The sequence below is a fragment of the Accipiter gentilis genome, chromosome 1, assembly GCF_929443795.1.
Source record: "Accipiter gentilis chromosome 1, bAccGen1.1, whole genome shotgun sequence".
Taxonomy (NCBI): Eukaryota; Metazoa; Chordata; class Aves; order Accipitriformes; family Accipitridae; genus Astur; species Astur gentilis.
The window spans coordinates 7,085,184-7,098,867 of NC_064880.1; the positions used below are offsets into that span (position 1 = coordinate 7,085,184).

At 42.6% G+C, this 13,684-nt stretch overlaps 1 protein-coding gene across 3 annotated transcripts in view; it reads left to right on the forward strand.

The window, feature by feature from the left end:
• Positions 1-13,684, forward strand: part of KAZN (kazrin, periplakin interacting protein) — a 230,180-nt gene that overhangs the window by 45,174 nt on the left and 171,322 nt on the right. For 2 of the 3 annotated variants that reach the window (XM_049810008.1, XM_049810019.1), the window contains one exon: positions 13,471-13,628. In XM_049810008.1, the coding sequence (XP_049665965.1) occupies positions 13,471-13,628 (158 nt within the window). Of the gene's footprint in view, positions 1-13,470; positions 13,629-13,684 lie in introns of those variants that run through there. The other variant, XM_049810051.1, reaches the window with a different exon arrangement.

The following is a 13,684-nucleotide window of genomic DNA, read 5'->3' on the forward strand; positions in this document are numbered from 1 at the left end:
TGGTCCCAGTCTCTGCTCTGAGTGTGCTGTTTGATACTGGGCACGCGACGTAGTTCCTCTGACTCTCCCTTTCCCTCTGCAATTTCTGATACGTGGGTGGAAGGGAAATGCTGGAAGCTGGAGGAGAAGAGGGGTTTTCAAAGCACCACGTGTCCTTTTTATGCTGGGGTTCCCCAGCGCTTTTCCCTTCCCCAAGCAGGCGGAGCAGCCCCTCAGGTACCTGGAGCCCAGCGCTTCGCCCAGCCATTGCTGACTCAACCCTGGTCGGGTTGGCCTTCTGTGAGCCTGAAATCACTGCAAGATGTTGAGAAAAAGCAATGCAGAGGGAAGACATATCATTCTGCATTACACTGGCATAGATAAGGATGAAGTCTACTATAGACCTTGAAGTTACTCTGGTGAGAGTAGAGGTGGCCTCTATGCAGCTGGAGCTACTCAGAAGGTTGTTTCTTATTTGCACAAGTCCAAGCATATAATATTTTGTGTTGCTTTTGAACTCTAGCAGGTCTGGTGCTGATCTCACCCTGACTTTGTAAGAAATAGAGTAAATAAACCTCTTGCACTGTGCGGTCTTAGGTCACCTTCTGCATCTTTTAAGAAGCCCCTAAATATGACACCAAAATTAGTTTACTGAGCTGTATTATAATTTCCCTCTCTTTTTGTCTTTTTGGTTGTAATTAACAGGGACACTTTCTGTCAATCAAGTGTCAAAATGAAATGCTTTCCCTTCATCCACCAAAACGCTTGTGCCGAAGAGAATGGTTGTTCCCTTAGGCAGCTGCCAGGGGAGAACAGAGTGATGGGCTGGGTTATTAACAGGGCGAATTAACTTTTAATGTTAATGTTGTTGTTTAAGCATGTTTGGGAGCCTCAGGAAGATGAAAGGCTCTCAGAAGCTCTAAGTCATTCTCTATGCCAGCTGAAAGAGAGTCTCATGCAGGGAAAGGCAGTTGGAGCGAGAGCTGCCCGACATCTGAAAAGTGAGACTGTAGGATGTGTCGATCAGCTCCAGGGGTTTTGCAGAGTCGATGGGCTATCAGGGCAGAGGGGTCATGGCAGCAAGTAAATGTGTCTCATTTTGAGGTGTCTCCCACCCCTCGGGGGCTGGGCACCCAGAATCACTCCCCTCCTTGACCTGCGCCTTCAGAAGTATTTAAGCTCCATCCTCAAAAGCAAGTCAGATGCCAAAATGCCACAGTTGCTCCAAGACTCAGGAGCCAAAGAACCGTGGGCGTGTTTGAAAATGAAATGAGTCTCTGAGTCACTTCAAGGGTTTTGAACATTTTAATCAAAACCTTTTCTATTTACCTAATATTCTGTGTTCCGGAGGAGAGGAAGGCATTTTTATTTCTCTCCTGCTCTGCTGCTTTTCTGGTTTTACCTGCTTCACACGCTGCTGGGGTATTGCAATGATCTCATCTCTCCAAGTGCCTGGCTGCAGTCCGAGCTCCTCGCTTGGACTTGGCACAGGAGCACGACTGATGGAAAATCCCAGTCCTTCCAAGCGTTGCTTGCAAAATTCTGCTTCCTCAGTTTCATCCTGGTGACAGTTACTCCTCTTGTCCTTTATTAAAGTTTAATTTCATTGCCTCGCCAAACAATCTCGCTGCAAAGGCTACAGATGAAAGTGAGGAAAGGAGGTTAATGCAATATATGTTATCCCTGTCTGCAGGGATATTTGTTTTTTTCCTGCTTTCCAATTGCTGAAATAAATGCCACCAGCAAATGTTTACAAATGCAGCGCGAGTAATTTAGATATAAAACGTGAGGTCGGCCATGAAGTCGAGGTTCAAAGCTAAATTACAAAACCTAGGAAAGTCAAAACAAGGAAGGCATCGTCTTCTGGAGTTAGGGCCATTTAGAAACAACTGATTTTCCCACTGGTCATCAACAAGAAAAATGCAGTGAAGCTCTTCCATCAGGCTTTACCACATGAAAAAAGTCATGAGGTGCTCCCCCCCTACTGAAAATCCCATTGATTGCAACAGAGGTAAAAGCACCTTAGCAGGAGCATCTAGAAAACCTAATAAATAAAAAATAATGATTCCAACTGAGACAAACTTTTGGATACTATGTAATTAGTATTGAATGCTCTGCTTGCTCTTTTTTGCTGGAGATATCATAAATTTGACAAATGATCATGCTCAGGTAGAACGAAAACAACATTACTGAAAAGAAATGGAAAGTGCCCATGAAATTCTGTTAAAATGTCATCCTGAACACGTAGGAGGATATGCTTAAACATCATTAAGACTTGTGTGTTTTCTAAATAAAACCTCACAACTGACATGCCTTTCAAATTTATTTTTTTTTTCAGTGAAAGAAGCATTTCTGTAGGAAGGAAAAAACCCAACAAAACCAAGAACAGTTTGACACATTTCCTGCCATCCTTTTTTACCTCTGACTGTGTCAGGAACTATTCCAAAATTTCTTGTTAGGTAAGATGTTAGGTAAGAAAAGGCATAGCAATTTGCCCGTGATCTGGGCAGCTGCTCCAGAGTCAGCCCTCATCTACTCTGAAGCACATGGGAGCTTCAGGTACCTTTATTTTGGCTGTGAAGCACGAGCCTCTTGTGAACCTAAAGCAAGACTTGTTGCAAAGGAGTGTAGAAAGAGCAGTTTCCTTCACTGCAGTTTGTATATGCCATTTATTATTTTTAAAGACAATGAAATTTATTATTTTTAAAGACACTGAAATCCCATTTTCTGGAAAGTTAAGCCTGTCAGTGTTTCTGACTGCTTGGGAAAAAGGCTGGTGCACTGTTATACTGAAGAAATAGAAACATGAAAGATTTTCTAAAACTGCTGCTTGAGGTACTTGCTCTTACTTAGAGGGAAAGCTAAGTTTGAAGCTGTGGATACAGACATAGTTGATCACAGGATAATATTCTTTACAAAGAATGCTCTCTTGCTGCATTTTATAGACATAATTAGCAGAAATAACAAGTTTAAATACTGGTCTGAAAAATCTGCTTTATTTTAGGAGGAGTTTATTCAGTTCTGTGCCCATAAAAATAAATGACACACTGAAGAAGTGTCTTGAATGTGAAGCTTTTGCTCCAAAGATATAATCGTGTCGGGGTTATTAAATGCTGAATATAGTCTCATTTTAACTTCGATTGCATGAATATATTTCTAGATGCCTATTTTTATTCCACATAAATAGGGTTGGTGATATTGAATGTAATGGCTTAACGGGTACAAGTCAGAATCGGGCAGTAATTGATACAGTAATGTCAAAATTGCATAAATTACAAATAAGCCAAAATATCCATGGCATTGTATATCCACAGATGACATTCTCCCATGACCTGAATAGTTTAAATGAATAAAAAACAGGTCTGGATTTCTCAGTCTGCAAAATGAGGTAATACTACTTCTGCACATTGTGGATTATGGCTCTTGGATGAGAAGGAAATGCAGTAGTAAAACAATTAACAGGCAGGAACCGACAGTGTGTGGCTCCGCTGGCAGTATCAGTGCAGAGGTAGCATCTGGTGTGGTCCTCAGTGTCACCTTTATCTGCAGCGGGAACCAAATCCCTCTCCCAGGCTCTCTGAGACAGCTGGTTTTGTGCGAGTGCTTGATAAAACTTGACCCTCTGATCCGCTGTACTCAGCCGAGGGTTTATCAACCTGTACATTTCCAGTGTTTGAATTTTAGCTTTTTATAATGCTCCGCCAATAAAGTTTTTTTTAAGGTAGAATTGCTAAGCCCAGCATTATGTTAGTGTCACATCTTATGGCTTTAAGCAGCAGAGCTGCTCAAGAACGTGGCTCCCAAGGAAAGTTAAACACTTGCTTTAACAGTATCCTCCATCCCTTCTTTCAGCTACAAACAGCAAATACAGACACATCCCAGGAGAGATTTGCAGGTTGCCAGTTTTCATGACTTTTATGCAAGTCTCATAATCATTGACATTTTTCTTACGTGACAAATCCATTTTGTTTTGTTTGTTTGTTTGTTTGTTTGTTTTTAAAGTTTCTAACATTTCTGGTGACGAGAAGTGCAATCTTAAGGGCGAAAGAAAGATATCAAGAGTTGATGTGAATAAACCCAGATTGTTTAATTTTTCCATCTTGTTTTTTAAGCCAGTTTCAGGATTTCTGGTGACCCTCTCTGATTATTGCTTCCACAGAAGACTGGCAAGACAATGTTCATTAGTCTCTCAACACTCACAACAACACATAACTCTGCTTCACCTCTTCCAGATGTTTGGTGGGAAACAGATCAAGCCCAGTTGCCTTCTAACAATTTCAGTTCATTCAGAACCCAGAAAAGCCTGTGATTTGTTAAATTCCCTTCAGGAAGTTTTTTCTTCCACCTTTGACACCGAGGGGACGGAGCATCCTGTTTGCACCAGGAGCTGCTTGTTTAACCGAAACAATTCCTAATTTGTAGCTGAATAGCAGGAAAAAGCCAAACGAGTCCCTCACCAGTAGTGGCATCTTGCATTTGTGGTTTATGATGTTTCTGTGGACTACAGAACTTGGATTTACAGCTGGGAAGCTGATGCGCTAAGGGTTTAGATGACCCATCCAAGATCCTGGAGCCAATTTTGGGCAACGTAGGAACCAGTCCTCCTGTACCCCATCCAAAGCCCAGCAACACCATAGCACTGCCCATATGCAAGCACAGATGGGCATCGCTCCTCTGAAGTCAGCTCATAGCAGCTGGATATCTGGCCCGTGCTGTCTTTGTGTTGGCACACGTAATTTCTGTTGTTCACTTCCTTTTTGTCTAAATAAAGTAGCTATTGTTTATGAAATATAATAGTTGCACAATTAGCTAAAGAGTCGACAAATAAACGATTACCCAAGAGAAACAAGAAAGCAGCAGCTGTAAAGCTGGGTGCCACCATGCCTTGTCTGTCACTGGAAAGGGTTTTTTGGTTCCTGGCAAACTTAAATGGAGTTTCTCCTGCAGAAGTTAGATTTACTGGTTTGGCGTCATGCCTTCCGTATTTCTCAAAGTTTGACATTGTTCCTGGTCTGGCAGTTTGTAGCTCTCTGGGGAATTAAACATCTCAAATATTTCTGCAAACAGCAATAGTCCAGCCATAAAGGTTGGAGTCCAGTTTGCTAGAGGAGTCATGGGCTCTTTTGGCTCAAAGCACTACCGAAAGCAGCAAGACCCCATCGCTGGCTGCTTTGTTCTCTGCTCTCACTCGGTCTCCCCGTCGTAAGCATAAATGTAGCAGAGGAATTTATCTTCATTTGGGGTTTTTCTTTTAGGGTAAGTGGTATTATTATTTATTAGTCTAACTAATACAGCTGGGGGGGAAGTAGGCAAGTGTTTTAGGCAAGTAGGCATGGGATCACTTCTTCAGCTTGCTGATATTCTTGTAGCTCTAGTGAGACTATTACCCCAAAAGAAATGTATTGTTTATTTTCCAAGTGACCCCTGGCAGTATTTTGGCTAGAGTAAACAGTGAGCCTTTTAAATTTAAAAATTTTGGCTAAGCTCTAGTTAACTTCAGCTCGCTGCTGTGAGGCATTAGCTATGATTTAGAGATGAAGAAACTGAGGCAAAGAAGAAAAGTCTTTTCCAAAGGGCTGATAAATAAAAACCTAGAAAGACACAGAAAAATATAACAGCTCTTCTTTCCCTAGTCAGCGCAGGCCTATCTTGGATACATAATCTCTGGATCTTTTGGGCAACAGGTGGTTATGGACATCTGCCCTTGCAACATGGTTTGGAAACTCCCACCCTTTTTCTACTGTCTGCTGAAATACATGCTTGTCCATGGAAGGGGAATGTCATGAGAAACTCCAAAATTTGCTTCCATGTTGCTGGATTTGAAACATATCCATGTTTTTAAGGACAGTTTAAAATTGATATTTTAATTGAAATAGTTAAAAATCCAGCTTTGAAAGAAGCTCCTACAGCATTAAAAAAAACCCTGTCAATGAAAAGCTTTGATTATTAAAGAGGTGCCACGACTCCACAGAGCTCCACTTCTTGATGTCATTTTTCATTTCCAAAAAGGTCAGATTTGTAAGGAGAAACTAATAAGCTGAAAAAATGACCAGCTTCATTTCCGAGCATGTTTTTCTCCGGAACTATACGAGCATTTATTGGTCTGATGGCTTTCTTTTGCATCTGGGAAGCTCTGAAGGCAGCTCTTTGCCAGTTACACACAAAACATTTACAGCCCAAAGAGGCCAGCTCGTTAGTAATTACTGTAATGAGTTTTTCACAGTGTTTCTCTGAAAGGTGATTGAGCCCCTAATGCAGACACCAGATATTTTTTCTTCGGTTAATGGTGTGGTAAATTATTCCTGCGAGGGGGCTCATTGAATGCCTCCTTTGAAACAAGTTAAAGACCACAAAGGAAAGAAAAAGCAGTAGGTCTCTTCTTACCAGTAACAGGAGAAAATATTTATGGAGTGTTTCAGATCTAGATCTTCCCAATATTTCTGCAGGCAGGTACGAGTGTGAGGTTGTGTCCTGTAAACAGCAACTGGCATAAGCAAATGGATGGGGCGGGTGCTCCAAGGTGTATTTTTCCAGCTGCAAAGATGTGACACAGTTTGGGTAAAGGAAAATGGGCTTCGTTTGCTCAGAACTACTGCCCTGTGATCCCGATGGCTGTGGGCTTTGCAGATCAGCTTCTCATCTCATTGGAAGTGAGAGATGTTAAACTGGTGCAATACCGGTACAAGAGAGGGGGGAACCATTTCCATGAAGTTGGTTTTTATAAAGGGAGATTTCTGCTACTGCTAAGTGAATAAATTAATTGATGTGTCCAAATGCAATTAGCAAATGCTACAGTGGGAAAGGCTTCCTAATCAGAATCATTAATCAGGCAAAAATGAACTGTTGCTTGTCTTGCATGTCCTTTTTTGGACCCAGCGAAAGACCCATCAGCCAACCTCAGTAACATACATAAGGACGGGCATTATTTATAATTGATCTCTATATAAAGATCATCTTTTTAGACGCTGTACATATCTACACGCCGTAACCCAGAAATGCCTTGAATTTCCAAGCTTACACCCACAGGGTTGGCTGTATATTGGTCCCAAAGTCAGGATTTGGAGCTTTTGCAAGAACACTCTTAATTTCTCCCAAAACCTGTGCAGAGAGGAGCAGTTGTTGCCGGGGCGATGAGGCAGTATTTGAGAACTGGCTGTGATTTAGATGAAGGAGAAAATACGCTGTTGATCTGCGTGCAGTCAGTGTCTCCATGCCTTTAATGCCCCAAATCTGCGGGTTGCCCAGCCGTTAGAAGGGGTAGCCTTGTGCTTGGTGGTCTCTGGTGTATCTGGTGGTATCACCTGGCTCATTGCCGATAACAGCGATGCGGGAGATACTGAAATCCTCTGCCGAAATGCAGCCGGGTGCTTCGGAGCCCCATGTGTTACAGAAACCTATGACTGACTCTGGTGTGGTAATGCAGATAAAATGGGGAGAGCTTGTAAAGGAAAGGCCTGAAGTGCTTTGAATATATATATATATCTATATCTATCTCTATTTTCCCCCTCTCTGCAAAAACAACACCCGTAGATGTTATTTGAGAAGCTGTTTGGTAATATAAAGTGATAATGAATTGAAGAGTTTGCCCACACACATCACTGCCTTTTGCTGGATAGTCAGAAAGACTCATTAGCAGGTGAGCTTTCCCTGGCAGCCCGTAGCTCTAAAGACTGCTCCGTGCACAGCTGGGATGGATTTTCAAAGGATCTGTGCACGCAGCATGGCTTTTTGGCTTTTCTCTCCATGGGAGCAAATCTCCAGTCGCGGTGGCAAGTGCTGACTGCTTACAGAGAAGTCTGGCTTAAATGTCTTCTCGAATTTTTTGCAGCAGAGTCAGCTGATGAGCCCAGCAATCCTTATACCATGTCCCTTGATGAAATTATGATAGTGTCCGTCTTCTTTCATTTAGTCACTCTTGCTAGTGAGAATTAATTTTAGACTCTGCTGGCTTTTGTAAGTAGATATCAGGATATATTATTTACAGTTTATTTTGTACTCATCTGGGCAGTAGCTGGAGTGTATAAAATGGGGTCTCCTGGAACAACTTTATTGCTTCAGCCTCTTCCTTGAAGTAGTCTTTGGCGCAAGTATATTTTTTCCCCTCATCTCTGACAGAAAGCAATTTCCTTTCTCCCCTGCACGTCCTTCAGGCTCTGGTGATTCACACCCCGAAGAGCCCTGCAAAAAAACCAGTGTTTTTGACCTGTTCTTGCTTCTGGGGGTGGCAAATGGTCCTCACCTGAAAACCCCCCCCACGGCACATCATCTCTGATAGCAGCAGTGAAAAACACTGCTTCTGAAAGATACCATTTTCTCTCTTCTCGTAGGTGATGTCAAAGCACTAATGGAGGATTGTTATGGTTTCTTTCCCTCTTGAAATTGTTCCTCGCAGTAAGGAAATGGTGAAATTGGAATGGGAAAAGCTGGGAAGCCAATGGGGCTTTGATAGCTATAACTTTTACTTAGCTGATTGTCTCGCTCGCAGCGTCACTGATCTGTTATCAACCTGAAGCCAAGAGGACTGATACAGCGAGGGAGAATTGTCATCTTTATTTTTTCTTTGTTTTTTTTCTTCCTTTTTTTTTTTAGGGGATCAAGAAGTATCTTTTAATCTGAGCTGAACATACCTGTGTTTGTATCCGAGGTCCATAATCTTTTTTTTTTTAAAAAAAGTCTCATATGTTTGCAGGGAAATTGCTGGGTTTAGTTGAAGTGTTGCTCAGCAAAAATGTTTAAGGCTTCACGTTGAGAGGGATAGAGGGTTTGCCTCATTATCCTTCTCACTTAGCTTTTTAGCCGGCATAAAGCAGGAAGTTCCTGTTGGTTTAAATGAGAAATATCAAATTTCTTCTGCTTATGAGAAGGGCCCTTTGGAAGTTGTGTTGCAGACTGACACAAGATATCCAGAAAACCAGTGTCAGAAATTGTCTGGGTTTTTAGGCTTCCTTTGTTTTTACTTTGTTTGTAGGCCAGAGGTTCGGAAATGCATGGTTTACTTTCATGAGGAAGACTCAGACGATTTTATTTTCGAATACAGTTTCCATTTTCTGCATGGAAAAAGGTTTGTTTTGCTAAGCAGAGTTTAAACATAGTGCTATGGCAGATGCTTATAAAAATTAGTGCAAGTCAAATACTGATCTGCTTTTTCCACATTCTTACTGGAAAATATGTCTCCTGATTTCTCTGGCATCTTTCTAAACCTAGAGAATTACAAATGAGAGAAGCATTTGCCCCCAGAGCTTAATGTGCCACATATTGCTCAAAGAACACTAAACTTCCCAAAAGGTAAGAGAAGAAATATCAGAGAATATAGAGCTATTGCTTCAGATAAGGAGGTTAGAGTAACTTCGTTTGTTTTGAATTACTTTAAGATCATAAAGCCTGCGAGAATTGCTCCACATACCAGTTTCTGGTCACAGTCGGTGTAAATCTGGAAGGAAGCCATTAGTTCGAGGAAGATAACTCTGATATACATTCATATTACTGAAAGCAGATGTGGGCTTATGGCTCAAGACAAAATTTCGGAGTGTAAAGAAAATGATCTGTCCTCAATTCTTCGTTGGTCAGAAAGGATGGGATGAATCAATCCTCATGCATTAGTGCTGGGAAGATGGCTTTCAGGACTGATGTGTCTGACAAGAGGTGCTAGGGCAGCCGGGGAGCCGTAAGAAAATCAAACCCGCTGCTGCCTGCGTGCAGCCATATAGCTGCTGCTGTTCTGTGTGAAAAACCTACAGCTTCCTGGGGCTTTTGCGTGTTGGTTGGCGTGAGGACGTATGATTATAAAATGATTGCTTCACGGTGTCTTGGAGAAACTTAGCTACACGTGGTTTCCATCGCGCGTATGTGCCATGCTTCTCCCCAGGACACCGTGTCCACAGCAGAACGTCGCTCTGACATACCTCCGGCTCCATGTGCATTGACCCATGAGGAGGAGATGTTTGGTTTACAAGCGTGACGCTGGCTTGGGTTGTGACGTACAGTAGCGTGGGATGTACGTAAGTCCCACCCATCAGTAAAATTATTCTATAGTCAGGATAGATGTAAGCTTTTGCTTGCAGGCCGTCACATTTTTGGTAAAACTGTTTTGGAAAGTGATATGGTGCTTGAGAAATCCTTGTGTGCCTGTGAATGGAGGAATGCTGATTTTCTTCCTTTCAGGAAATAAAACTTCTCTAAGAAGGCAAAAGCTCTGTGTGGCTTTTAGTTCCTCACTTCCATTTTCATTAGAGGGGGAAAAAAAAATAAAAAAAATCACATCAGCACCACACTCTTTGCTGGAATGAATCCTTCTGCCTGACTTGCAGAGATTTATAATAGAAATGCTGACAGACCCTTATTTATAATGGTGTGAACAAAGCCATGGTAATGGGCCTCGGAAAAGAGAAAGCGCTTAAACTTTTAGATGGCCGAGTATGGGAAATGCACTTGCCAGAGGACTGTGGGCAGAAAACTAAAAATGTTGTCCCTGGCACTGGTGCAGGACATGCGCGTTGTCAAAATACACGTGGGAGGAGACCAGAATCAACGAGTATCTCACGGACCTCACAATTTGCACGCCCACATTGCAGTCTTAGGCATTTATTTGCCATATGCAGACACCCCCCAAACGCGCTCCTGCCTCCTTCTCCGCCGACGGTCCACGCATCTGCAGTCGAAGCGGGGTTTGATGGTGGGTCTGCTGCCGGGGTGGCTCAGCCCACCGTGGTTGGGTCTTGCCAGCTAAAAGGCGAGGGAGGATTTGTTGTGCAGGTGACTTTTGTCTACGTGTTATCAGCAAGTTTTGCTCTGGAGCGAAGCACTGAAATGTTTTGGCTGGGGGGAGTGTTTGCTGAGGCTCCTTAGTCTTCTTATTCTGCTGTAAATGAGGTATTGACGTACTGAACTAAACAAAAGGAGACCTTACAGAATTGTCGGTAACAGCTCTTGATCTTGTCCAGTTTAGCCTCAGACTAGCAAAGCAAGAAAGCAATTTGTAAATTGTGGGGAGAAAATGTGGGAGGAAAATGCAGCTTTTAGGCGTGCGGTCCGTAATTGCTGCAGTGCAGAGGGAGGGCGGCATGAGATGCATCCAAGCCCTCAAATCTCTTCTGGCAATGACCAGGACAGAGTGCTATGGAAGAAGGCCCAGATTTCCCATAATCAATATGATAAACTGTGTTGTGCAGAGAGAAACTGCGGTGCTGGAAAAAGATCCCACGTCGCGTATTACTTAATCACGAGAGGTGCCGCTGGTCCGTTGCGTGACCAGCTTGGTGGGCTATCCACCCCAGTGAAATACTTGTCACCGCGCTGATTTGCTCTACCTTGAAGGTGCCAAGGATGTGGGACTCGGTTGCTTTGATACGGAGGAAACAAGCCTCCGTTTCGCTCGGTGGAGCGATTTGCAAAGCCCAAATCCTTATATTTGAGCGGCTCAGGCAAACGAGGCGAGCGGCTGCCCTGCTCTCCGGGCTGCCGGGCTGCAGCCTCCGGGCTTTGCCAGTGTATTGGTTTTGTGTGGCACGGTTTTGGTAGCGGGTGGGGGGGTTACAGGGGTGGCTTGGGAAACGTGGAACTGGTTCAATTAGTTATTCCAAAGCCCTTCTCTTGGATATGATTTATGGTGTGGTCTAAAACGGACCCACCCATCGTTGTGAGCCTCAAATACCTTTTCTGTTAGTGGTGAGGGACATGAATACCCCGAGCCTGGGGAATCCTCCCAATCTCCTCAGACTTCCCCCAAGGCTTTGTAAGGTTCAGATGTTATTTTATTTTTTTTAAAATAAAAAATAAACACTCTCAGTAAGGAGGATTCTGTTCTTTCATGCCTGCATTTTGGAAACATACCTGTTATTTGTTACGGACCTTTTGTCTGGGGAAGATTTGCTTCTTAATGAGTATGTTTTCTGGTTACTCTTTGCTACTTTGAATTTTGTGGTAAGATCTGCTTTGGACAGAACTAGGTCGAGTATATTTCAATTGCCTCGTGTTCTTAAAATCAGTTTGTCAGAGAGTCCTAAATAACACATTGCCTTATTCATAAACAGCCTGAGCAAATCAGGATTTGCAGTATGTACCGCTGAAGCACAGTTCAGCCTGTGACAGTGATGTGTTACTCTGAGCCACAAGCTTATCAAAGGGTTTCACTGCACGAACTACTGGCAGAAAGAAATACACTGAAGAATTATTTGAGCCTCATTTATTTAATGAGTCTACAGTAAAAATGAAAACTCCAAACTTGCGATGGTTTAAAAGCAGATTGCATCACAGACTTTTCGAATCTGTAGAAATGCAAAGCTTTTCATTGGCTGGAAATAAATTTTGCCATTAGTTTGTGTATTACAGCCTGTATAAATTGCAGCATCATAAAGTGTGTGAAATTGCTGGGGGACTGTTGTGAGCCATGGAGGTGGTGATTTCTGATGTGCATGGCTGGGAGCAGAATCCCATATATAATACTTGGGTTTTGACCCTATGAAGGAGAATTTAAAAGATTAACAGTGTTTCAAATACCGATGATCATGAAGAAAGAAAATGAGCAATATTTTAGTTGTTGGTCTTGCTCTCTCCTAGCCTAGCTAATAAAAAGCCAATTTTTCCAGCCTCTGCCTTTCATGTTGTCTGAAGTTCTGGGTCCCAGCATATCACAGGGAGCAAGTCTCTGAGCTGGGAGTCAGGAGACTAATTTTTTTCTTGTTTTTACTCTAGCACTAACCTGTTATTTGACCTTGGGCAATTTGCTTTCTTTGCAGCTATACAGTACTGCTGTTTAGATTTGCCGTATCCTAGGGGATAAGGCTTATGGCTTGTTTCTTAACAGAAAGGATCTTCAGTTTCAACTGGGTTTTGTAAATGCTAATATCAGACAAATTTATGAAAAGTAATATTTGTGACCAACTACTCTTCTGTTTCAGAATGTTTCAGTGCATCTTGTTGTTGCCACCCATATAGTGCCCTAGCTACTGCTGGGATATAACCTTAAACCTTAGATGAGTTACCTATAGATGCATGTATATCTATAGGTTACTTAGAATTATTGATCCTTATAGCAATAGCTCAGTACTTTCTTTACCCTCATGTCCACTGCAGCACGCATTTACTATTAAAAATACAACTTTTGTGCTGCAAAACCTTATCACATAGGGCAAACTGACTGCATGCGGATTGATCAGGGGAGCAGTGAGATTGTGGTGTTTATATTCTGATTGAATCTGGTTGACATCTGGAAGTAACCGAAAATTAACACTATTGTGTTAATTTAGACCGCATCATCCTGTTGTTATTGCTGTGGTTCTCCATACGTATTTGATTTTACAGTTGTCGCTAGTCTAGATTGTGTCTTTTCTGGTCCTCTGAGCCAAGAGGCCAAGGGAGGTAATGGGGACCAATTTCCAGCTACACTTTTCAAAAGAAGGGTGCGCTCCATAGCTCATCTCAAACTGCAAAATGGTGTCAGCTCCCTCCAGCATGGTTTCATCACTGTTTTGCTTTCCCTCTCTATCTCTGCAGCTGTGGAGTCGCTGCATTCCTTGAACGACCAGATCTCCCATTTTATTGTCAACAAGTCAAAAACGCTGGATGAAGATGAAGACGCCTTTTTGCCCAGCGAGAAGGAATCTCTGAAAAGTGCCATGATGTTGATGAGGCACCTCCTAATGGATGCACAGGTAGGAAATCAATAAACTCCCATCCTTTAGGACACAAGGAAGGCACATTGCACAGA